Genomic DNA, 24,044 nt, shown 5'->3' on the forward strand with positions numbered 1-24,044 from the left:
ACCTTAGAAGTTCATTCTTGAGCTTTTGGTCAAAGGTCTCCTCCAGACTCTTTATATTTAGTTCCCGCTTCATAAGTGCATCATCCATGCTTTTAATTTTTCCTTCTTGCTGCCTCTGGGCCCTGAAATTACCAAAACATATAAAGCAAATAAGAAAAATACATCATCTGCGGTAACTAATTCAGAAAAAATATATACTTGTTTTTAGTTCAACAGATGAAAACTGTTCTTTGACTGTCACTCCCAGGAAGAGGAAAGAGGCAGCAGCTCTCCTGCCTAGTTGAGGAGCTGACCTAGTGATCAGGCCCTGCACCGGCAAATGGCCTGGATGGCAGCACCGGGCTGGGGGCACCTGGGTGGGGGACTGTGAACAAGTCAAGGTCAAAGTGGTTTCCTACAGAAAATAACTTAAAAAGTATCACAGGTGGTAAATGGCCACAATCAATTGGAAGTGAAAGAATGACATTAGTTACAAAAAGTTATAAAGAAAACTTAAGCTAGTAAATTTATGTGCTTGTTTCTTCTATACAATTGTTTCTAACTGTGGACTTTCATTGACTAACCTATAAACATTAAAGTTAGAAGCTTCCTCTTTCTCTTTAATAATCAACTGATCCCACTTCTAGGTATATATCCAAAGAATGTAAACAGGGTCACAAAGAGATACTTGTGCCCCAATGTTCACAGCAGTACTGTTCACAATAGCCAAAAGCTGGAAACAACTCAGATGTCCATCAACAAATGAATGTATAAACGAAATGTGGTTTCAAACACACAATGGAATATTTGGCCATGAGAAAAAATGAAGTTCTGAGACATACTGCAACATGGAAGAATCTCCAAAGCATTATGCTCTGTGAAATGAGCAAGACACATAAGAACAAAAATTGTACAACTGCACTTATAAAAGATGACTAGAAGTAACAAATTTGCAGGGACAGCAGATTAGAGGTTACCAGGGGGTAGGGGACTGTACATTGGTAAAAAAAAATCTGGTTGAATACTGAAAAGAATGCAATAAGAGAGAACAAAAGATAGATGGATCAGTTAGCCTTCCAAATACTGATAAATGAAATGTTCTTCATAGTGAGACTTAAAATCTACCATCAAACCAATTCCAGGGCAGGGGAATCAGGTTCCAGGCACTAGATCAAGTCTTAAAGAGAAGTACTACAGAACAGGGATTATTCCAAAAAAAGGATAAATTGTCTGTGCATCAGCTCCTTCTGCTGGCAAATCTATAAAGTAACAAAGCAATCAACTGCATTTATTCCACTTAGCTGCCTGGAATGGAGGAGTAGGGGAAGTTGAAGGTAAAGTGATTAACTAATCATGAACTATCTAATGCCTTTTTTTCTCTCTCGATCAATTTACCTCTTGAGTATTGCCCGAAAAGAGAGTAAGGCAGAAACTGAGAAGGATCCAAACCAACAGAACCTATACAGATGAGAAAAATGAATGAAGATGAAGATAAACTCTTTAATGAAATAAGATTCCTGGGTTGAAATGGATATCAATTAACAGCAGATTCTAAATGAGAAGAAAGGTTTATTTAAAATACTATAGACTGGTGAGCCTGATATCAATTCCCAGGTTAGAAGTAAAGGAGGAAACATTTGTGAGCACTTAAGAAAAAGTAATACACACCACAGGAAACAGTTACACCCAGTACCAGTAAAGGCAGAGGTAACACATCTCCCTTTTTGACAGCAGAACAGGTAGATATAGCAGGTCTAAGATATCTGGAATACAGTTACTATGAACATGGGTGACTATTTGAGCTGAATAACTGACTATAACTGTGAAACATGATAGATTTAAGCATTATTAGCTTCCAATTATTACTTCTATCTCACTAAATGCAGCCTGATGCTGCCTTCTCATTCTGCTTTTCGCCTTAACATCTGATACTTTAACAGCAAAACCTAAGTCTTTCTCTTAATATATTACCTTTTAAAACCAGGTGACCTCACCCTTTACAACCAAGAACTCTGCTTAATAATTAACATTAGAATATTTAGACATGTATTTAGTAATTCCTTATTTTAATTCCATTCATTCGGAATAACCAAAACAAATAAGCATTACTTACAATTCAAAAGCTTCAATTCTTTGCTTCAGATCTGCTTCTCTGGTTCTTAGCAAACCTATATCTGTCAGGAGTATCTGCCGCTGGGCATAAATTTCTTTTGTTTCAATCTATATAAGAGAGCATTAATTTTTAGCAAGATAAAGAAATTAAAAAGGATTTGAAATAATACACTACTTCCTAAAGCACAGACATTTAGGATATCAACTTCACTTTTAGGAGGCTCCAATTCAAGGTTTTGTTTTGTTTTTTAACCTTAGTTTCATAAAAATTCACCCCCGTACCCAAAGACTGTTATACCACATTACCCTAGATCCCTAACATCCCTTGTCTAATTATTTTATTTAATTAACTAACATGTCTCAGACATGTACTTAACATTTAATAAGTTCTTCAGCAAGAAAAAAACTAAACGGAATTTTTAAATTAAACGGAATGTGCCATACTTCCATTTATGTGTCTTCACTGAGCGAAGATTTACTGAATACTTATCACAGGTCAAGCAGTGTCCTGGGAGCTGGACTGGAAAAGGTGGACAGATGTAGTCCCCATCTTCAAGGATCTCATTATTTAGTCAGGAGGAGAGAAACAACTATACTACGATGTGCTAACTTAGTAACAAATACACAAAGACTACAGAGCAGGAGTAGGTCCAACAGGCCAGTCAGTGGGAGCAGGGGACAGCATCTCTGAGGAGCTCCATTCAAGCTGGGTCTTGAAGGAGAGGACATTTGTATCAGGTAGACGGGGTAGGGAGGATATTTGTCAGCAGAAATAAAGGCCTGATGCTTTTAATGGTGATGACCATATCAAAGGGGCTCTTCTTCAAAACCTTTAAATAACCACTTAACCATATGGGGGTTTCTGGTCTGTAAACTGGTAGATCTGAGTCCATCTCACCTTGAAGATGAATCTGCTACTATAAACAAAAACCAATAAATTCAGAGACTGATGCTTCATTTATATTTATAGCTGAAATGAGCCCAAATGCCAAAAAGATCACAGAACAGTGCAGAGAGGATGCAGTTATCATTATATAAGTAGGTCTTATTGAGCAGACCCAAGCAAGGAGAGACACTCAGGGAAAGACCTTCTACTGTCAACATCTCCTAATACCAGTCACTTTGGATGTACACTGGACACCGCGCCCAAACTCCAGCCTGGTCCAAGACACAGCCCTCAGGAAAGGAACAGGTTTTCCCTAAAGGAGCAAAGGCACTCCCTCCTGCTGACCCCCATACCGCTACCCCCACATCACCAGTCCTCAACATCTCCACCTCCTAGTCCAGTCACTTTCCCAGATGACAAGATGACCTACACAGCCAGGGACTCTGCTTCTTCAGGAATCGTCGCCTTTGCTCCATCTCTGCAGCTTCTCCCAGTGGTAGCACACTGCACTCGGTTTCCAGTCACCACATGAACCCTCAGCCTGCCGCTCTCTACTCTTGGTCGGTCCTTATTCTTCCACCTGTCGGTCTGTCGAGACTATTCTTTGATCTCTTTATGATCACATATATCCCTCCCTTTTCCTCTACTCTAATGCCACTCACCCTCTCCTCTGGCTCCCTTTCCCACCTAGCTCAACTGCTGTGTCTTCAACTAAATAGGCTGGTTTTTTCAATTAAAATGAATTAAGTTGAAAAGTTCCATTCCCCAAGCCACCTCTCTCTTTCTACCCTCATGGAAAATAAACCTGCCAAGTGGCTCCTGAGAGCTGGTACAGAAAAACCCCCTCAAAAGCACTTAGTTGGAGGATCCAAGATGGCGTCTTAGTAAGGTACATGCGTCTTAGTTCCTCCGACTCCACATCAACTAATAGGTGAACAGAAACAGTACAGAACAGCTCCCGGGGCTACAGCAGGGAATGGACACACAGCGTAACCCAGTCTGGGCTGGTTAGTCTGACTGCGAAACTCGGCTGCGGTGAGTGAGATCCCTGAGCGGCGGGCGATTTCCCGAGCAGCCGCAGCTGCGGCGGTCCGAGCTAATCCCTCCCTCCTTCCCGGGCTGGCTGAGAGACGCGGAGAGACAAGCTTCCCAGCCAAGGCGGCCGGCGCCACACTTTTGCGGGCGGCTTCGAGTCTCGGCTTCGAGTCCGCGACTACGAGTCTCGGATCAGAGGGCTATCCAAAGTCTGGGCTGGCAAGTCTGACTGCGAGACTTGGCTGCGGCGAGACCCCCGAGCAGCCGCAGCTGCGGCGGTCCGAGCTAATCCCTCCCTCCTTCCCGGGCTGGCTGAGAGACAAGCTTCCCAGCCAAGGTGGCCGGCGCCACACTTTCGCGGGCGGCTTCGAGTCTCGGCTTCGAGTCCGCAGCTACGAGTCTCGGATCAGAGGGCTATCCAAAGTCTGGGCTGGCAAGTCTGACTGCGACTCTTGGCTGCGGCGAGACCCCCGAGCAGCGCGCGATTTGCCGAGCAGCCGCAGCTGCGGCGGTCCGAGCTAATCCCTCCCTCCTTCCCGGGCCGGCTGAGAGTATCGGAGAAGCAAGTTTCCCAAGCCGAGGCAGGTGGCGCCCTTCTTTTGCGGGCGGCTTCGAGTCTCGGCTTTGAGTCCGCGGCTACGAATCTCAGATCAGAGGGCTATCCAAAGTCTGGGCTGGCTAGACTGACTGCGAGACTCGGCTGCGGTGAGACCCCCGAGCGGCGCGCGATTTCCCAATCAGCGGCAGCTGCAGTGGTTCGAGCTACTCCCTCCCTCCTTTCCGGGCCGGCTGAGAGTATTGGAGAAGCAAGTTTCCCAAGCCGAGGCAGGCGGCACCCCTCTTTTGCGGGCGGCTTCGAGTCTGCGGATACGAGTCTCGGATAGGAGGGCTAGCCAAGCCGCGGTAGCCCCCCCACACGGGAGGCTTCCTGGTCCGGTGGGGAATCCCCCAGGCCCGCTATGGCCCGCAACCAGCCACAGGGTCCCCTCAAGCCACGGCAGCTGACGCCCCCACCACGCGCGGCCCCTGAACCAACGGAGAGAATTGGATCCGAAATCCCCAGGCCACGGAGATCGGTGACTGGGGGAGACCCATTCCAAACACTTGAGACAAATGTGTGCCACGTGCGCCACGTACTGGGCAAGATAAGAAAAACAGATCCCAGAGATTTCACAGAAAAATCTTACAACCTGGCTGGGTCCAACACCAAGAGAAATCTGAATAAATGCCCAGACGCCAGCAGCAGAAGATAACTGTCCACGCTCAAAAGATTGAGAATATGGCTCAGTCAAAGGAACAAACCAATAGCTCAAATGAGACACAAGAGCTGAGACAACTAATGCTGAATATACGAACAGAAATGGAAAACCTCTTCAAAAATGAAATCGATAAATTGAGGGAGGACATGAAGAGGACATGGGCTGAACATAAAGAAGAAATAGAAAAACTGAAAAAACAAATCGCAGAACTTATGGAAGTGAAGGATAAAGTAGCAAACATAGAAAAAATAATGGATAGCTACAATGATAGATTTAAAGAGACAGAAGATAGAATTAGTGATTTGGAGGATGGAACATCTGAATTCCAAAAAGAAACAGAAACTATAGGGAAAAGAATGGAAAAATTTGAACAGGGTATCAGGGAACTCAAGGACAATATGAACCGCACAAATATACGTGTTGTGGGTGTCCCAGAAGGAGAAGAGAAGGGAAAAGGAGGAGAAAAACTAATGGAAGAAATTATCACTGAAAATTTCCCAACTCTTATGAAAGACCTAAAATTACAGATCCAAGAAGTGCAGCGCACCCCAAAGAGATTAGACCCAAATAGGCGTTCTCCAAGACACTTACTAGTTAGAATGTCAGAGGTCAAAGAGAAAGAGAGGATCTTGAAAGCAGCAAGAGAAAAACAATCCATTACATACAAGGGAAACCCAATAAGAATATGTGTAGATTTCTCAGCAGAAACCATGGAAGCTAGAAGACAGTGGGATGATATATTTAAAATACTAAAAGAGAAAAACTGCCAACCAAGACTCCTATATCCAGCAAAATTGTCCTTCAAAAATGAGGGAGAAATTAAAACATTCTCAGACAAAAAGTCACTGAAAGAATTTGTGACCAAGAGACCAGCTCTGCAAGAAATACTAAAGGGAGCACTAGAGTCAGATACAAAAAGACAGAAGAGAGAGATATGGAAAAGAGTGTAGAAAGAAGGAAAATCAGATATGATATATATAATACAAAAGGCAAAATGTTAGAGGAAAATATTATCCAAACAGTAATAACACTAAATGTCAATGGACTGAATTCCCCAATCAAAAGACATAGATTGGCAGAATGGATTAAAAAACAGGATCCTTCTATATGCTGTCTACAGGAAACACATCTTAGACCCAAAGATAAACATAGGTTGAAAGTGAAAGGTTGGGAAAAGATATTTCATGCAAATAACAACCAGAAAAGAGCAGGAGTGGCTATACTAATATCCAACAAATTAGACTTCAAATGTAAAACAGTTAAAAGAGACAAAGAAGGACACTATATACTAATAAAAGGAACAATTAAACAAGAAGACATAACAATCATAAATATTTACGCACCGAACCAGAATGCCCCAAAATACGTGAGGAATACACTGCAAACACTGAAAAGGGAAATAGACTCATATACCATAATAGTTGGAGACTTCAACTCACCACTCTCATCAAGGGACAGAACATCTAGACAGAGGATCAACAAAGAAATAGAGAATCTGAATATTACTATAAATGAACTAGACTTAATAGACATTTATAGGACATTACATCCCACAACAGCAGGATACACCTTTTTCTCAAGTGCTCATGGATCATTCTCAAAGATAGACCATATGCTGGGTCACAAAGCAAGTCTTAACAAATTTAAAAAGATTGAAATCTTACACAACACTTTCTCGGACCATAAAGGAATGATGTTGGAAATCAATAATAGGCAGAGTGCCAGAAAATTCACAAATACGTGGAGGCTGAACAACACACTCCTAAACAACGAGTGGGTCAAAGAAGAAATTGCAAGAGAAATTAGCAAATACCTCGAGGTGAATGAAAATGAAAACACAACATATCAAAACTTATGGGACGCAGCAAAGGCAGTGCTAAGAGGGAAATTTATTGCTCTAAATGCCTATATCAGAAAAGAAGAAAAGGCAAAAATTCAGGAATTAACTTTCCATTTGGAAGAACTGGAGAAAGAACAGCAAGCTAACCCCAAAGCAAGCAAAAGGAAAGAAATAACAAAGATTAGAGCACAAATAAATGAAATTGAAAACATGAAAACAATAGAGAAAATCAATAAGGCCAGAAGTTGGTTCTATGAGAAAATCAATAAGATTGATGGGCCCTTAGCAAGATTGACAAAAAGAAGAAGAGAGAGGATGCAAATAAATAAGATCAGAAATGGAAGAGGAGACATAACTACTGACCTCACAGAAATAAAGGAGGTAATAACAGGATACTATGAACAACTTTACGCCAATAAATACAACAATTTAGAGGAAATGGACGGGTTCCTGGAAAGACATGAACAACCAACTTTGACTCAAGAAGAGATAGATGACCTCAACAAACCAATCACAAGTAAAGAAATTGAAGCAGTCATTCAAAAGCTTCCTAAAAAGAAAAGTCCAGGACCAGATGGCTTCACATGTGAATTCTATCAAACATTCCAGAAAGAATTAGTACCAACTCTCCTCAAACTCTTCAAAAAAATCGAAGTGGAGGGAAAACTACCTAATTCATTCTATGAAGCCAACATTACCCTCATACCAAAACCAGGCAAAGATATTACAAGAAAAGAAAACTACAGGCCGATCTCTCTAATGAATATAGATGCAAAAATCCTCAATAAAATTCTAGCAAATCGTATCCAACAACACATTAAAAGAATTATTCATCATGACCAAGTAGGATTCATCCCAGGTATGCAAGGATGGTTCAACATAAGAAAATCAATTAATGTAATACACCATATCAACAAATCAAAGCAGAAAAATCACATGATCATCTCAATTGATGCAGAGAAGGCATTCGACAAGATTCAACATCCTTTCCTGTTGAAAACACTTCAAAGGATAGGAATACAAGGGAACTTCCTTAAAATGATAGAGGGAATATATGAAAAACCCACAGCTAATATCATCCTTAATGGGGAAAAATTGAAAACGTTCCCCCTAAGATCAGGAACAAGACAAGGATGTCCACTATCACCACTATTATTCAACATTGTGTTGGAGGTTCTAGCCAGAGCAATTAGACAAGAAAAAGAAATACAAGGCATCAAAATTGGAAAGGAAGAAGTAAAACTATCACTGTTTGCAGACGATATGATACTATACGTCGAAAACCCGGAAAAATCCACAACAAAACTACTAGAGCTAATAAATGAGTACAGCAAAGTAGCAGGTTACAAGATCAACATTCAAAAATCTGTAGCATTTCTATACACTAGTAATGAACAAGCGGAGGGGGAAATCAAGAAACGAATCCCATTTACAATTGCAACTAAAAGAATAAAATACCTAGGAATAAATTTAACTAAAGAGACAAAAAACCTATATAAAGAAAACTACAAAAAACTGCTAAAAGAAATCACAGAAGACCTAAACAGATGGAAGGGCATACCGTGTTCATGGATTGGAAGACTAAATATAGTTAAGATGTCAATCCTACCTAAATTGATTTACAGATTCAATGCAATACCAATCAAAATCCCAACAACTTATTTTTCAGAAATAGAAAAACCAATAAGCAAATTTATCTGGAAGGGCAGGGTGCCCCGAATTGCTAAAAACATCTTGAGGAAAAAAAACGGAGCTGGAGGTCTTGCACTGCCTGACTTTAAGGCATATTATGAAGCCACAGTGGTCAAAACAGCATGGTATTGGCATAAAGATAGATATATCGACCAATGGAATCGAATAGAGTGCTCAGATATAGACCCTCTCATCTATGGACATTTGATCTTTGATAAGGCAGTCAAGCCAACTCACCTGGGAGAGAACAGTCTCTTCAATAAATGGTGCCTAGAGAACTGGATATCCATATGCAAAAGAATGAAAGAAGACCCATATCTCACACCCTACACAAAAGTTAACTCAAAATGGATCAAAGATCTAAACATTAGGTCTAAGACCATAGAACAGTTAGAGGAAAATGTAGGGAGATATCTTATGAATCTTACAATTGGAGGCGGTTTTATGGACCTTACACCTAAAGCAAGAGCACTGAAGAAGGAAATAAATAAATGGGAACTCCTCAAAATTAAACACTTTTGTGCATCAAAGAACTTCATCAAGAAAGTAGAAAGACAGCCTACACAATGGGAATCAATATTTGGAAACGACATATCAGATAAAGGTCTAGTATCCAGAATTTATAATGAGATTGTTCAACTCAACAACAAAAAGATAGCCAACCCAATTACAAAATGGGAAAAAGACTTAAATAGACACCTCTCAGAGGAGGAAATACAAATGGCCAAAAGACACATGAAGAGATGCTCAATGTCCCTGGCCATTAGAGAAATGCAAATCAAAACCACAATGAGATATCATCTCACACCCACCAGAATGGCCATTATCAACAAAACAGAAAATGACAAGTGCTGGAGAGGATGCGGAGAAAGAGGCACACTTATCCACTGTTGGTGGGAATGTCAAAGGGTGCAACCACTGTGGAAGGCAGTTTGGCGGTTCCTCAGGAAGCTAAATATAGAATTGCCATACGATCCAGCAATACCATTGCTGGGAATCTACTCAAAGGAATTAAGGGCAAAAACTCAAACAGACATTTGCACACCAATGTTTATAGCAGCGTTATTTACAATTGCAAAGAGATGGAAACAGCCAAAATGCCCATCAACAGACGAGTGGCTAAACAAACTGTGGTATATACATACGATGGAATATTATGCAGCTTTAAGGCAGGATAAACTTATGAAGCATGTAATAACATGGATGGACCTAGAGAACATTATGCTGAGTGAGTCTAGCCAAAAACTAAAAGACAAATACTGTATGGTCCCAATGATGTGAATCGACACTCAAGAATAAACTTGGAATATGTCATTGGTAACAGAGTTCAGCAGGAGTTAGAAACAGGGTAAGATAATGGGTAATTGGAGCTGATGGAATACAGACTGTGCAATAGGACTAGATACAAAAACTCAAAAATGGACAGCACAATAATACCTAATTGTAAAGTAATCATGTTAAAATACTGAACGAAGCTGCATCCGAGCTATAGGTTCTTGTTTTGTTTTGTTTTGTTTGTTTTGTTCTTGTTATTATTACTTTTATTTTTTTTCTCTATATTAACATTCTATATTTTTTTCTGTTATACTGCTAGTTCTTCTAAACCGATGCAAATGTACTAAGAAACGATGATCATGCATCTATGTGATGATGTTAAGAATTACTGATTGCATATATAGAATGGTATGATGTCTAAAAAAAAATGGTCAGCACAATACTGCCTAATTGTAATGTAATTATGTTGGAACGCTGAATGAAGCTGCATCTGATCTATAGTTTTTTTTTTGTTTTTTTTTCTTTCTCTTATATATTTTTGTACTTTTTATTTTTATTTGTGTTTTCTCTGTGTTATCACTTTATTTCTTTTTCTGTTGTCGTGCTATTTCTTTCTCTAAATCGATGCATATGTACTGAGAAATGATGACCATACACCTATGTGATGATATTAAGAATTACTGATTGCATATGTAGAATGGATTGATTTCTAATGTTGTGTTAGTTAATTTTTTTTAATTAATAAAAAAAAAAAAAAGCACTTAGTTTGGTCTATTTACACTCCAGTTGGGCCTTCAACACAGCTGGATCAGTCCTCTGTGCTAAGAGAGGGGGTTCTCTCCTCACCCACAGCAGGTACTCTATGCCTCTGAACCCCTTTCCTCAAGCCCTTTACCAAATCCTCAAATCTGCCTAATATGGAGATTGTGGGGTATGAACCTCTCAACTCATGGCACTGACATTCTTGTCCACAGTTCTTTCCTTTTCATCAGTTTCAGAGGAAGGAGGTCCACATATCCTTTACCAAAGGCTGATTCTATCTGCATTCTTGACCCCAGTCCATATTGCTCCCTTAGCGCCTTGTTCCATCACTTATCCCATCTTTCACCATGACTCTGAGCCAGTATATAAACAGCTGCAGGAAATATACACCCATTAAATCTTTTAAAAATATTACCTCATGGTGCTTTTGAAGTCTCTCAAGGGTATTCTTTTCCCTATAAGTAAGGGCTTCCAATTTTGCTTGGCAAGCTCGCTCAAATTCATTCCGGAATTCAGCTAACTTCTTTTCAGACCTTCTTTTGTCTTCCATTCTAATTTTTTCTATTTCAATATTTTTAAAATACTTCAACTGCCAAATGATAAAAAATCATTGTAAATACCAATTACTATACTAAAGGAAGAATAGCAAATTCTCTCTCCATGGTTGCATTTAATAGTAAAGCTTTTCCCAAGTATACTGCATTTAGCTGAAGCCATCTTGAGTTTTATCTCATTCACTGTACCTTCAGAATTCATTCAAAGGCAAGAAAAAAATGAGTGACTGGAAAAAAAGTAATGTGCACAACAGTATGGTAGCCTATTCATCACTAAATGTTCTACATACTTTCCCATGTCCTTAAGATTAAGAAATTAAAAGACAAGTAAAAGCATCTCTCTTGTTTAAAAAAATGACAAGATAGAGCTTACCTTCTGAGCCATTTCTGACCGAAGCTGCTCTTCTACTTCCTTCTTATATTCATTTAACTTTCCTTCTAAAGACTCTAACTTAGCATGCTGAGGATAAGCATCTGCAAACTGATCATCAATAAGTTGAAGCTTTTCAGCTATAAAAAAAAATAAAACACAGCAAATTAGGACATTTGAACAGTCAATCAGATGTACAAGAGGTCAGACCTCTGTGAAAAAGAATATACTTAGGGAAAAGTGTAGGGACATCTGCATTTTACTTTGAAATGCACCAAAAAATTAAAATGGATTGGTCATGGACAGATAGATGATAAAGCAAGTATGATAAAAATTTAATGGTGGTGGGCACACAAGTGTTTACTATAAACTTTTTCAACATTTCTGTAGACTTGAAATTTTTCATAATAAAATTTTGGGGGGAAAGCAAAGAATGTAGTTTGTCAGAATAAAAATTGGAGTCTCTTTCTCCCAACACTATGGCAGAAAGCTCTTTTATTGGACTTTATCATTAAAGTCGACTTGCATGTTCAAAATGCTAACCTTAAAATGAACCAAAGATCATTTATTTCAACTCCTTCATATAGTCTAAGTGATTGCCAGGGGATTAAGTAACTACACAATGACAAAACTGGGAAGAAAACCAGACCTGTTAACATCTCTATGCCAGTCCTTTTCCCATTAGGCCTCTGGCCTGCAAACCAACTGTGTATCAGAATCTACCATGTAGCAGAATGCAAACATGGAGCCAGAGTTCAATCTCAACCATATAAAATGCCATCACCTACCAAAAAAACAGCCTGCACAGGAAAAAAAAAAGTCAAGCAGGACATTAAAATATTGACAGTGCTTGTTTCCAGTTAGCATAACTTTATATGTTTCTAAAATCTACTTCCCGTATTTTTCAAATGTTCTATAACCACGGTGAGCAAAACAGGAGTCTAACCACACGTCTACTGAGTACTAGAAATGTGGCCAGTCTTAACTGAGATGTGCTGTAAGTGTAAAAGACACACTAGATTTCAAAGACTCAATATAAAAAAGAAAGGCAAAAGATCTCATTAATATATTCTATATTGATTATATGTTAAAACACTAATATTTGGGATAATTTGGATGAAATTATTAAAACTAATTTCGCTTGGATTTTTTTCCCCCTTTTTTAATGTGGCTACTAGAAAATTTTAAATTTCCTAGGTGGCTGGCATTTTTGAACAGCACTGCAGTGTAATAAGCATGTATTATGTCTCTAATGGAATAAAACCTACACTTCAAGACCCAGTCACACAATAAAATTTTTACAAATTATGAATTCCTTATTTTCCTAAAGGTTAAAGGTGCTATTTCTGTTTATTAGTAAGGAAGTATCAAGAAATCAGTTCAACACACAAAGGATCAATTTAAGAAGCTGCTTCCCATCTCCACCAAGCACAAAGCCAAAGGGCAGGATGGTGCTGTAGAAAAGCTGTACAGCTGAAAAAGCTCTGGATCATGGACCACAAAATGTAGGCCCCGATATTAGTCCTGACACAGAGTGGACATTTCTAAATTGTTCTTGCTCTGGGGACCCTGGTTTCCTCAACTATAAAATGAAGTGATGGCCAGCAATACCAGGGGTAAATAATTGGGGGGGAGGGACAAGAGTTAAGGGGAGGTTTAGATTTGGTATTTGGTTAGGGTGTGTTTATCTGTTACTTTTCTCTTTGGACTAATGAAGATTGTCTAAAATTGAAAGTGTTGATGACTGTACAACTTAAGCAAGAATACTGTAAGACATGGATTATTTAATTTTGACACTATCCATGATGCCCAATGGATGGAGGTGGCCAAAGGGTATAATGACTGAGAAGCAGAAAGTTGAACTGTTATATGCACATATGATGGACTATTGTGAGGCTAACGAAAGGAACAAAGTTGTGAGGCATGCAACAAAGTGAATGAACCTTGAGGACATTATGTTGTGCAAAATAAGCCAGAAACAAAAGAACAAATATTGTATGGTCTCTTTAGAAAATATTTATAAGAAATGTGGGGGCTGTTTCCTGATGATGATATAGCTTTCACAATGTGACTGTGCGATTGTGAAAATCTTGTGTCTGATGCTCCTTTTATCTACCTTGTCAACAGACGAGAATATATGGAATAAACATAAATGGGGGAACAAATGTTAAAATATATTTAGCTTGAAATGCTAGTGATCAATGAAAGGGAGGGGTAGGGGGTATGGTATGTATAATCTTTTTTTGTTGTTTTCATTTTCTTTTTCTGTTGTGTTTTTATTTCTTTTTCTGAATTGATGCAAATATTCTAAGAAATGATCATGATGATGAATATGCAACTATGTGATGATATTGTGAATTACTGATTATATATGTAGAATGGAATGATATGGTTAAGAATGTTTTTGTTCATTTGTTAAATTTTTAATTAATAAATAAATAAAATTAAAAAAGAAAAAAAGAAAAGCACCTATTCATTTCCTCTGCCCATTTTATAATTGGGTTGGTTGTTCTTTTGATGGTGAGCTGTATAATTTCTTTATAAAAAAACAAAAGAAATGTGGGGCCTAAATTATAAGCTCTTATAACAGTTACAATTAATCCAAAGTTGTAAGTGTATTTCTAGATTCTGACATGCTGTGCTATATGTGTATAGCCTGGTATTTCCCTGGAACTGTGGGTACCTGTGTGACATCTAAGAGTTCTGTAACTCTGAAAGTCAGTATTGCTGCATACAAAAACTGTTAAAGAAGCCAAAAATGAGATCAGGCTTCAGTTAGAGAAAACAATGAAGTTGATCTGGTTGGGACTAAGGTAAATCAGAATACAGGGGTAAGGAGGACAGTGCCTGTATTTTCGAACTTCACCTACTGTACGGGCCCAAAGGCAGAAAAGATTTATTTTGTCCAAAACCTACATTTCTGGTAATGCACAATCTAATTCAACCTGCCTGGATGGCTCATTTAAACAACCCAAACACATGGAGCCAAGAATGGGAATGAGGGCTTGTAATTCTGTATAGCTTAATGTAATACCTGGATACATCCAGGGATATGTTGGGCAAATAATAAGTATTCGCAAAGTCCCCTAAGGGACAGATATAAAATATGGAACTATTAAATTTTCCTACCTGGGAAACTCCTGATACTCTCTTAAACATTAGGGACTCCAAAGTTAATAGGTCAAGAGGCTTGCTCTTATGAAACTTATTTCTATAATGGAGAAGCTAAGCCTAATTATAATTATGCCTAAGAGTTACTTCCAAAAAACCTCTTTTGTTGCTCAGATGTGGCCTCTCTCTCTAAACCCAACTCTGCAAAGAAAATTATTACTCCTCCCCCTACGTGGGACATGACATCTAGGGGTGTAAGTCTCCTTGGCAACGTGGGACATGACTCCCAAGAATGAGCCTGGCCCTGGCACTGCAGAATTGACAACACCTTCCTGACCATAAGGGAGAAAAGAAATGTAACAAAATAAGGTATCAATAGCTAAGAGAGTTCAAATAGAGTTGAAAGGCTATTCTGGAAACTACTCTTACATAAGCTTCAGCTAGATATTGCTAATCGCCATGGTTTGCCAACCCCCTACCAATATCATTCCTGTTAATCCTAAAGAACACCCAGGGCTCTACCTGAGATTCTACAAAAGTTTCACACACTAAGTTTACTTCCTAGAAACCTGTAACCTCCAGATGGTTCCTAGGCCAGATAAATCCTGAAACCCAGAGGGTCCAGCCTCTCCAGAACATCAACTAATTCTATTCCATCCTATATTGTCAACACCCCTTTTCAACATGAAAAAGTCAGAATGGGCATAGCCCAAATACCCCTAAAGACTGGGAGAAATGTACTTTGAAATTTATTGTTTTGTATATATATTTCACAATTAAAAAAAAAGTTAAAAAAATGAAGTGGTGGCATAATGTAAAATTCATTTTAACCATTTTAGAGTATACAATTCAATGACTTTTAGTGTGTTCAATATGTTGTGCAACAATCACCACCATTTCCAGAATATATCTACCATCACAAAAAGAAACACCTCCCAATTCCCCCCCCGCCCCCCATTCCCTGGTAATCACTAGTCTGCTTTCTGTTTCTATGGATTTGCCTATTCTGGATATTTACTATAACTATAATCATACAATAGGGAAAAAATGAAGTGATGGGCCAATGACTTCTCCAGTTCTTTCCAGGGCAAACAGCCTATGATTTTCTAATTTAGTGGTTGTAAAATAAATTTAAACTAGACATGAGGTAGAAGCTACCAGTTAAAAAGCAATTAAACACAACAATGTGAACTTCTTTTGAATCCCTATGTGATTTGGAAAATTGAGCCCTAGCATTTAAAAGGATAGAAAGCAGCAATGGAGAGCAATTCCTGGTTCCTTCCAGCAATATGAGTCTAGAGGAAATGACTCCCCTTATCTTACAACCTACACGTTGCATCCCTCCAGTTCAAGGAACAATCATAGAAAAGGGTAAATCGGTAATTTCCTTCATTTAAAAAGAAAACAGAATAACAGATGTTATGACAGAAAGCTATAATTACCAAGTGAGTCTCTGCTAGGAAAGGTCATACTTGTCTGAGTTTCCATATCGCAACTCTCTTTAGTCTGATGATGTTCTGCCAACTCTTCTAGAAACTGAATGAGAAAACCTACAAAATACAACAGATATTTTGTTTCATGATTTTTTTCATTCATTCATTACTCAGTTGCTGTTTATATAATCTTGGTTTGATAACATTATCGATTCTTACATTATGTATCTTTTCTTATAAGAATACTTTCTGAGGCAAGGCCTAAGTATGAAACAAAACCTAGACGCTTTTCATTTTATTAATCTACACAAAAATGAAAAGCTTATATATAGCATCAAATAAGATAAGTCAAAACACAAATGACATACAGGGAAAAAATATATGCAACAATATGGAGACAGAGAACTAATTTTCTTAGCATCAAAGAGCTCTTGCAAATCAGTAAGAAAAAGGAAAAATGGAAAAAGACATGAAAGAGCAGGTTACAGAAAGAAAATTTTAAATATCAAACTGATATGAATATCATAAATAGATGCAAATTAACATTACAATGGAGAGCCCACATTTTCCCTGTCAGATTGCAAACATTAAACTTCAATAATACCAAGTGTTGGCAAATGAGTGGGGAAATGGGCACTCTCACTTACTTGAGAGGGAAAGTATGTCAGATACAGTCACAAAGCATATGCCCTTTAACCTGGTAATTACACTTCTATGAATTTCTGCAGCTGGATCTTCACAAGGGCACAAAGGCATATATACCTTGCAGCATTGCATCTAATGGCAACCAACAAACAATAAAACTAAGTCTCCATCAATAGGGGGCTAATTAGATACATCCTTTAAAAATAAGTAGTATAAAACAGAGCTATAGAAAAACATATCAATGGATTTTAAAAAGCAAGTTGCAAGACACTAATATACTATGTGATGATATTGTGAACTACTGAGTATATACCCTGTATAGACTATATGTGTGTAAAGAGTTCTCAATAAAAATATTTTTTTAAAAACACTATTTATAATAAGATCCCACTTAAGTGTGTGCTTTAATTACATATACCTAGTAGGCTTTTACATTCAGAAGCAAACTTTAGGAAGGATTAACAAGAAATTATTAAGGATGGTTATCAGTGGAGAGCAATAAGAGAAAATAGATAGAAATTTGTATTTTCACCTTATACTCTTCTGAATTGTTTGAAACTTTTAAAAAAAAAAACCCACAACTGTGAGTACAAATTATTTTAGAAGTTTTTAGTTTCCTAAAACAGAGTTGAAAGGACTTCTGCTTCTCCATCAGCCAAGCTAAGGGTCTTTTTCTTTTTTGGGGGTACATGGTCTGGGAATCAAACCCAGGTCTCCCGCATGGAAGGCAGGCATTCTAACCACTGATTTAACTGTGAATCCTTTTTTTATTTTTATCTTTTTCTTTTCTACTGAAGATTTTAAAATTCTATTCCCACTATTTTAGCTCTCTTTGTATAGGCGGAATTACATATAAACCAATACAACTCCTTTATATAGACATTATTCCCCTATTAAACAATCATATATGAACTAAATAGTGATAGATCAGAAAATCACTGCATGTAAAAGCCAATTTGCCTCAGCATACATCTCTTAATCACAACTATTCCCCCTCAGAAATTTAAGGCAAGTCTGCTACATGTTTCTTTGGAGATAACTTTTTCCCCCTCCCATAATATGTGTGGGACTTTTAAAATCCATTACTCTTGTAATATAAAAGTGTAAGAATGTGTCTATGGTCACTAATTTCCCCTGGAACCAAAGAATTCCCCTTTTAATCCACAAACAAATCTTTTTTTAGCTCAGGAAAGTTTTCTTAAAATTATTTTTTTAAAAAAGTGGCTATTAAATTCTTCTCTATTTGCACTGGTTTGCCTTTAGCAACAATTACCCATCCTTTATTGTATCCTTTACCTTCTCTCATATTTTTGTATTTATCTTTTTCTTCTCCATCCTTGAAGAGCTTCTCAAGTTGCTGCTAAAATCTTACTTGATTTTTCATAGTACTAAGTCTGTTTTTTTACTTCCCCTAATGTAGATCTAAAATTGATTCTTTCATTTGTGCTTTCTTATAATTCTGTCTCATCATCATCATTTTAGCCTCCTCTCCTTGCTTATCTGTGATCTCCCTCTCCAACAGCGAGAAACCTGACTCCCACTATCTACCGCCCATGTCACTGATTGCTCCATTTCAGTATTCCCGTGGACTGTTTTCAGAATTATAGCCTGTACCCCACACACACAGAAAAGAATTTTATCAGAGTATAGTACTTATATATATTTCTTTTTGCCTTTAGTTTTACAGTCTCCACTCACTCCCAAAGTTACTTGGCTCAGCATCTTTTCCCTCCACCCACTTCAGTGAAGTTATTTCATGTATTTGTATCACAGTTACATTGTTGTGTCAGTCTGCATTCCATCCTGGGATCACCTTACCTCCTCAATGTGCATCTACTGAGGTTCACTCTACAGATCTATGGGTTTTGACAAACATTGTCAAATGATACCATTAAAGTATCACAAAAAAAATATTTTCACAACCCTAAAAAATCCCATTTGTCACCTACTCAGTCTCGCCCCCCACCCCCACTTCTAAATCCCTGGTAACTACTAACCTGTTTACCACCCCTATTGTTTTGCCTTTTCCAAAAAGTCATATAAATGTATTCATACAGTACACAGCCTTTTCAGATTGGCTTCTTTCACTTAACAATATGTATTTGACTCATTTCCATTTTTGTATCACTTAGTAGTTCATTTCTTTTAGCCAAATAGCATTCTATTTTATGGATGTACCAGTTTGTTTACCCATTCACCTACTGAAGGACATCTTGGTTGCTTTCAATGTCTGACAATTCTGAATAAAGATGCTATAATCATTCATAGCAAGGTTTTGGTGAACATAACTTTTTTAATCAGTTGAGTAAATACCTAGGAGCCTACTGCTGGATCGTATGGTAAGACTACATTTAGCCTTGTAAGAAATTGCCAGATTGCCTTCCAAAGTGGCCATACCATCTTGCATTTCCATCATCAATAAATGGCTTTCTGTTCCTCCACATGCACACTATCATTTGGTGGTGTCAATGTTTTGGATTTTAGCCAATCTAATAAGTTGTATATGTATCTCATTGCTTTTAATTTGCATTTCCATAATGACAAACGATGTTGATCATCTTTACATATGTTAATTTGTCACTGTATAACCTTATTTGGTGAAGCATCTGTTCAGATCCTTTGCCCATTTTTTAATTGGGTTGTCTTTTTAGTGTTGATTTTTAAGAGTTCTTTGCATATTTTGGATACATGTCCTTTACTGTTTTGCAAACACTTTCTCCATTCTGTTACCTGTCTTTTTTTCTCTTAACAGTGTCTTCAAAGAGCAGTTTTTAATTTTAATAAAGCCTAACATATTTGCTTTTTTTCCTTTCATGGATTAGACGTTTGGTGTTATATCTCATCACCAAACACAAATTCATGTACATTTTCTCCTACATCTTCTTCTAGAAGTTATATAGTTCTGCATTTTACATTTAGTTCTATGGTTCATTTTTTTTAAATATATTTTTGTTAAAAAATATATATATTTTTTTTGTTGACAAACCTTCACACACCTACAGTCCACAGTGAACAATCAATGGCTCACAATATCATCATAGTTGTCTATTTATCACCATGATCATTTTTAGAAGATTTGCATCACTCCAGAAAAAGAAAAAACTCCTACATCCCATATCCCTTACTCCTCCCTCTCACTAACCACTAGTATTTCAATTTATAAATTGATACAAAAATATCAATTTATTTTACACCATATCCGCCCATTATCTATTTTTTACCCATATTATTTATTTATTTTTATTTGCTTTCTTATTCATTATTTTTTACTCATCTGTCCATACCCGGGATAAAAGGAGCATCAGACAAAAGGTTTTCACAATCACACAGTCACATTGTAATATAATTATATACATTATACAATTATCTTCAAAATCAAGGTTACTGGAACACAGCTCGTTTCAGGCACTTCCCTCCAGCCACACTAATATACCATAAATTAAAAAGGGATATCTATATAATGTGTAAGAATAATCTCCAGGTTATAACCTCTTGACTCTGTTAGAAATCTTTCTGCCTGAAACTTTAATTTGACTCATTGCTTCTTCCCTGTTTTGGTCAAAAGGTTTTCTCAATCCCTCAGCCCAAGCTCATCCCAGGATTTCTGTCCCACGTTGCCAGGGAGATTTACACTCCTGGGGGTCATGTCCCATGTAGGGTGAGGGCAGTGAGTTTACCTGCTGAGTTGGCTTAGAGAGATAGCCAAATCTGAGCAACAAAAGGGGCTCTCTGGGGGTGATTATAAGTAGGCTTAGCTTATTCTTTGCAGGAATAAGTTTCTCTATGGCCCATTTTGAGTTAATTTTTGTGTAAGATCTGTATCTCAGTTCATTTTTCATGCATACAAATGTCTAATTTTTCCAGCACCATTTGTTGAAAAGACAGTCCTTTCTCCAATGAAATTCCTTTGCTCCTCTGTCAAAAATCAGTTGGGGGGGTGGGGAATCAGGTGACTGTATTGGTGTGGACCTGTTTCTGGGCACTCTATTCTGGCCTATTGATCTATGTGCCTAGTATTTTGCCATTCACAGGGAAGAACTTGAACTTCCAGAAAGCAAAGAACCAGTGTCAGTGAGCCCTCCTATAAATTTTCTGCTCAGTAAATTTTCTGGGCATCATTTATCTCTGAAAGGAAATTCTAGGGGTGGGAAGAATAGTGAGTGGAATCCAGGGGAAAGCATTATGACCATTCAACAGATCAGCACACCCAGAGTACAGGCATAGTAAGATAAGCTCACAGGTCTCAGAGTCAGGGAAGAGACAGCAGTTAAGTCCCAAGTATCTTCCTATTTCTTTTTTTTATATTGTCTCAATCTTTGTTAGAAGCCAATTTTTAAAATCAATTTATAACAATAGCTGTTCTGTTGTTAGTGAAGTGTTCTATTTAAATTCTGGCATTAGGTTGCCTGTTCAGAAATTTTAATGGGATGCTGGATGAAATGGATAAAGACTTAGCCAGATGTCTTTTTTATTTTTTTTTTATTTTTTATTTTTTTATTTTTATTAATTAAAAAAAGAATTAACAAAACAATTAGAAATCATTCCAATCTATATGTACAATCAGTAATTCTTAATAACATCACATAGTTGCATATTCATCATTTCTTAGTACATTTGCATCGATTTAGAAAAAGAAATAAAAAGACAACAGAATAAGAACTAAAACAATAGAAAGAAAAAAAAACAAAAAAAACAAAAACAAAAAACCTATACCTCACATACAGCTTCATTCAGTGTTTTAACATAATTGCATTACAATTGGGTAGTATTCTGCTGTCCATTTCTGAGTTTTTATATCCAGTCCCGTTGTACAGTCTGTATCCCTTCATCTCCAATTATCCCTTCTCTTTTTTTTTTTTTTTTTAATTAACGGAAAAAAAGAAATTAACCCAACATTTAGAGATCATACCATTCTACACATGCAATCATTAATTCTTAACATCATCACATAGATGCATGATCATCATTTCTTAGTACATTTGCATTGGTTTAGAAGAACTAGCAACATAACCGAAAAAGATATAGAATGTTAATATAGAGAAAAAAATAAAAGTAATAATAGTAAAATCAAAACAAAACAAAACAAAACAAAAACCTATAGCTCAGATGCAGCTTCATGCAGTGTTTTAACATGATTACTTTACAATTAGGTATTATTGTGCTGTCCATTTTTGAGTTTTTGTATCTAGTCCTGTTGCACAGTCTGTATCCCTTCAGCTTCAATTACCCATTGTCTTACCCTGTTTCTAGCTCCTGCTGAACTCTGTTACCAATGACATATTTCAAGTTTATTCTCGAATGTCCGTTCACATCAGTGGGACCATACAGTATTTGTCCTTTAGTTTTTGGCTGGATTCACTCAGCATAATATTCTCTAGGTCCATCCATGTTATTACATGGTTCATAAGTTTATCTTGTCTTAAAGCTGCATAATATTCCATCGTATGTATATACCACAGTTTGTTTAGCCACTCTTCTGTTGATGGAGATTTTGGCTGTTTCCATCTCTTTGCAATTGTAAATAATGCTGCTATAAACATTGGTGTGCAAATGTCCGTTTGTGTCTTTGCCCTTAAGTCCTTTGAGTAGATACCTAGCAATGGTATTGCTGGGTCGTATGGCAATTCTATATTCAGCTTTTTGAGGAACCGCCAAACTGCCTTCCACAGTGGTTGCACCCTTTGACATTCCCACCAACAGTGTATAAGTGCGCCTCTTTCTCCGCATCCTCTCCAGCACTTGTCATTTTCTGTTTTGTTGATAATGGCCATTCTGGTGGGTGTGAGATGATATCTCATTGTGGTTTTGATTTGCATTTCTCTAATGGCCAGGGACATTGAGCATCTCTTCATGTGCCTCTTGGCCATCCGTATTTCCTCTTCTGAGAGGTGTCTGTTCAAGTCTTTTTCCCATTTTGTAATTGGGTTGGCTGTCTTTTTGTTGTTGAGATGAACAATCTCTTTATAAATTCTGGATACTAGACCTTTATCTGATATATCATTTCCAAATATTGTCTCCCATTGTGAAGGCTGTCTTTCTACTTTCTTGATGAAGTTCTTTGATGCACAAAAGTGTTTAATTTTGAGGAGTTCCCATTTATTTATTTCCTTCTTCAGTGCTCTTGCTTTAGGTTTAAGGTCCATAAAACCGCCTCCAGTTGTAAGATCCATAAGATATCTCCCAACATTTTCCTCTAACTGTTTTATGGTCTTAGACCTAATGTTTAGATCTTTGATCCATTTTGAGTTAACTTTTGTATAGGGTGTGAGAGATGGGTCTTCTTTCATTCTTTTGCATATGGATATCCAGTTCTCTAGGCACCATTTATTGAAGAGACTGCTCTGTCCCAGGTGAGTTGGCTTGACTGCCTTATCAAAGATCAAATGTCCATAGATGAGAGGGTCTATATCTGAGCACTCTATTCGATTCCATTGGTCGATATATCTATCTTTATGCCAATACCATGCTGTTTTGACCACTGTGGCTTCATAATATGCCTTAAAGTCAGGCAGCGCGAGACCTCCAGCTTCGTTTTTTTTCCTCAAGATGTTTTTAGCAATTCGGGGCACCCTGCCCTTCCAGATAAATTTGCTTATTGGTTTTTCTATTTCTGAAAAATAAGTTGTTGGGATTTTGATTGGTATTGCATTGAATCTGTAAATCAATTTAGGTAGGATTGACATCTTAACTATATTTAGTCTTCCAATCCATGAACACAGTATGCCCTTCCATCTATTTAGGTCTTCTGTGATTTCTTTTAGCAGTTTTTTGTAGTTTTCTTTATATAGGTTTTTTGTCTCTTTAGTTAAATTTATTCCTAGGTATTTTATTCTTTTAGTTGCAATTGTAAATGGGATTCGTTTCTTGATTTCCCCCTCCGCTTGTTCATTACTAGTGTATAGAAATGCTACAGATTTTTGAATGTTGATCTTGTAACCTGCTACTTTGCTGTACTCATTTATTAGCTCTAGTAGTTTTGTTGTGGATTTTTCCGGGTTTTCGACGTATAGTATCATATCGTCTGCAAACAGTGATAGTTTTACTTCTTCCTTTCCAATTTTGATGCCTTGTATTTCTTTTTCTTGTCTAAT

General features: G+C 37.5%; 1 protein-coding gene across 9 annotated transcripts in view; it reads right to left on the bottom strand.

The window, feature by feature from the left end:
- The window catches only part of OFD1 (OFD1 centriole and centriolar satellite protein), a 55,822-nt gene that overhangs the window by 16,550 nt on the left and 15,228 nt on the right, over window positions 1-24,044 (bottom strand). For all 9 annotated transcript variants that reach the window (XM_077146308.1, XM_077146307.1, XM_077146306.1 and 6 more), the window contains 5 exons: window positions 16,318-16,425; window positions 11,768-11,904; window positions 11,256-11,429; window positions 2,093-2,199; window positions 3-122 (listed from right to left, as the gene is read on the bottom strand). In XM_077146308.1, coding sequence (XP_077002423.1) covers window positions 3-122; window positions 2,093-2,199; window positions 11,256-11,429; window positions 11,768-11,904; window positions 16,318-16,425 — 646 coding nt within the window. The remainder of the gene's footprint in view (window positions 1-2; window positions 123-2,092; window positions 2,200-11,255; window positions 11,430-11,767; window positions 11,905-16,317; window positions 16,426-24,044) is intronic.

The sequence above is a fragment of the Tamandua tetradactyla genome, chromosome X (assembly GCF_023851605.1).
Source record: "Tamandua tetradactyla isolate mTamTet1 chromosome X, mTamTet1.pri, whole genome shotgun sequence".
NCBI classification, from domain to species: Eukaryota; Metazoa; Chordata; class Mammalia; order Pilosa; family Myrmecophagidae; genus Tamandua; species Tamandua tetradactyla.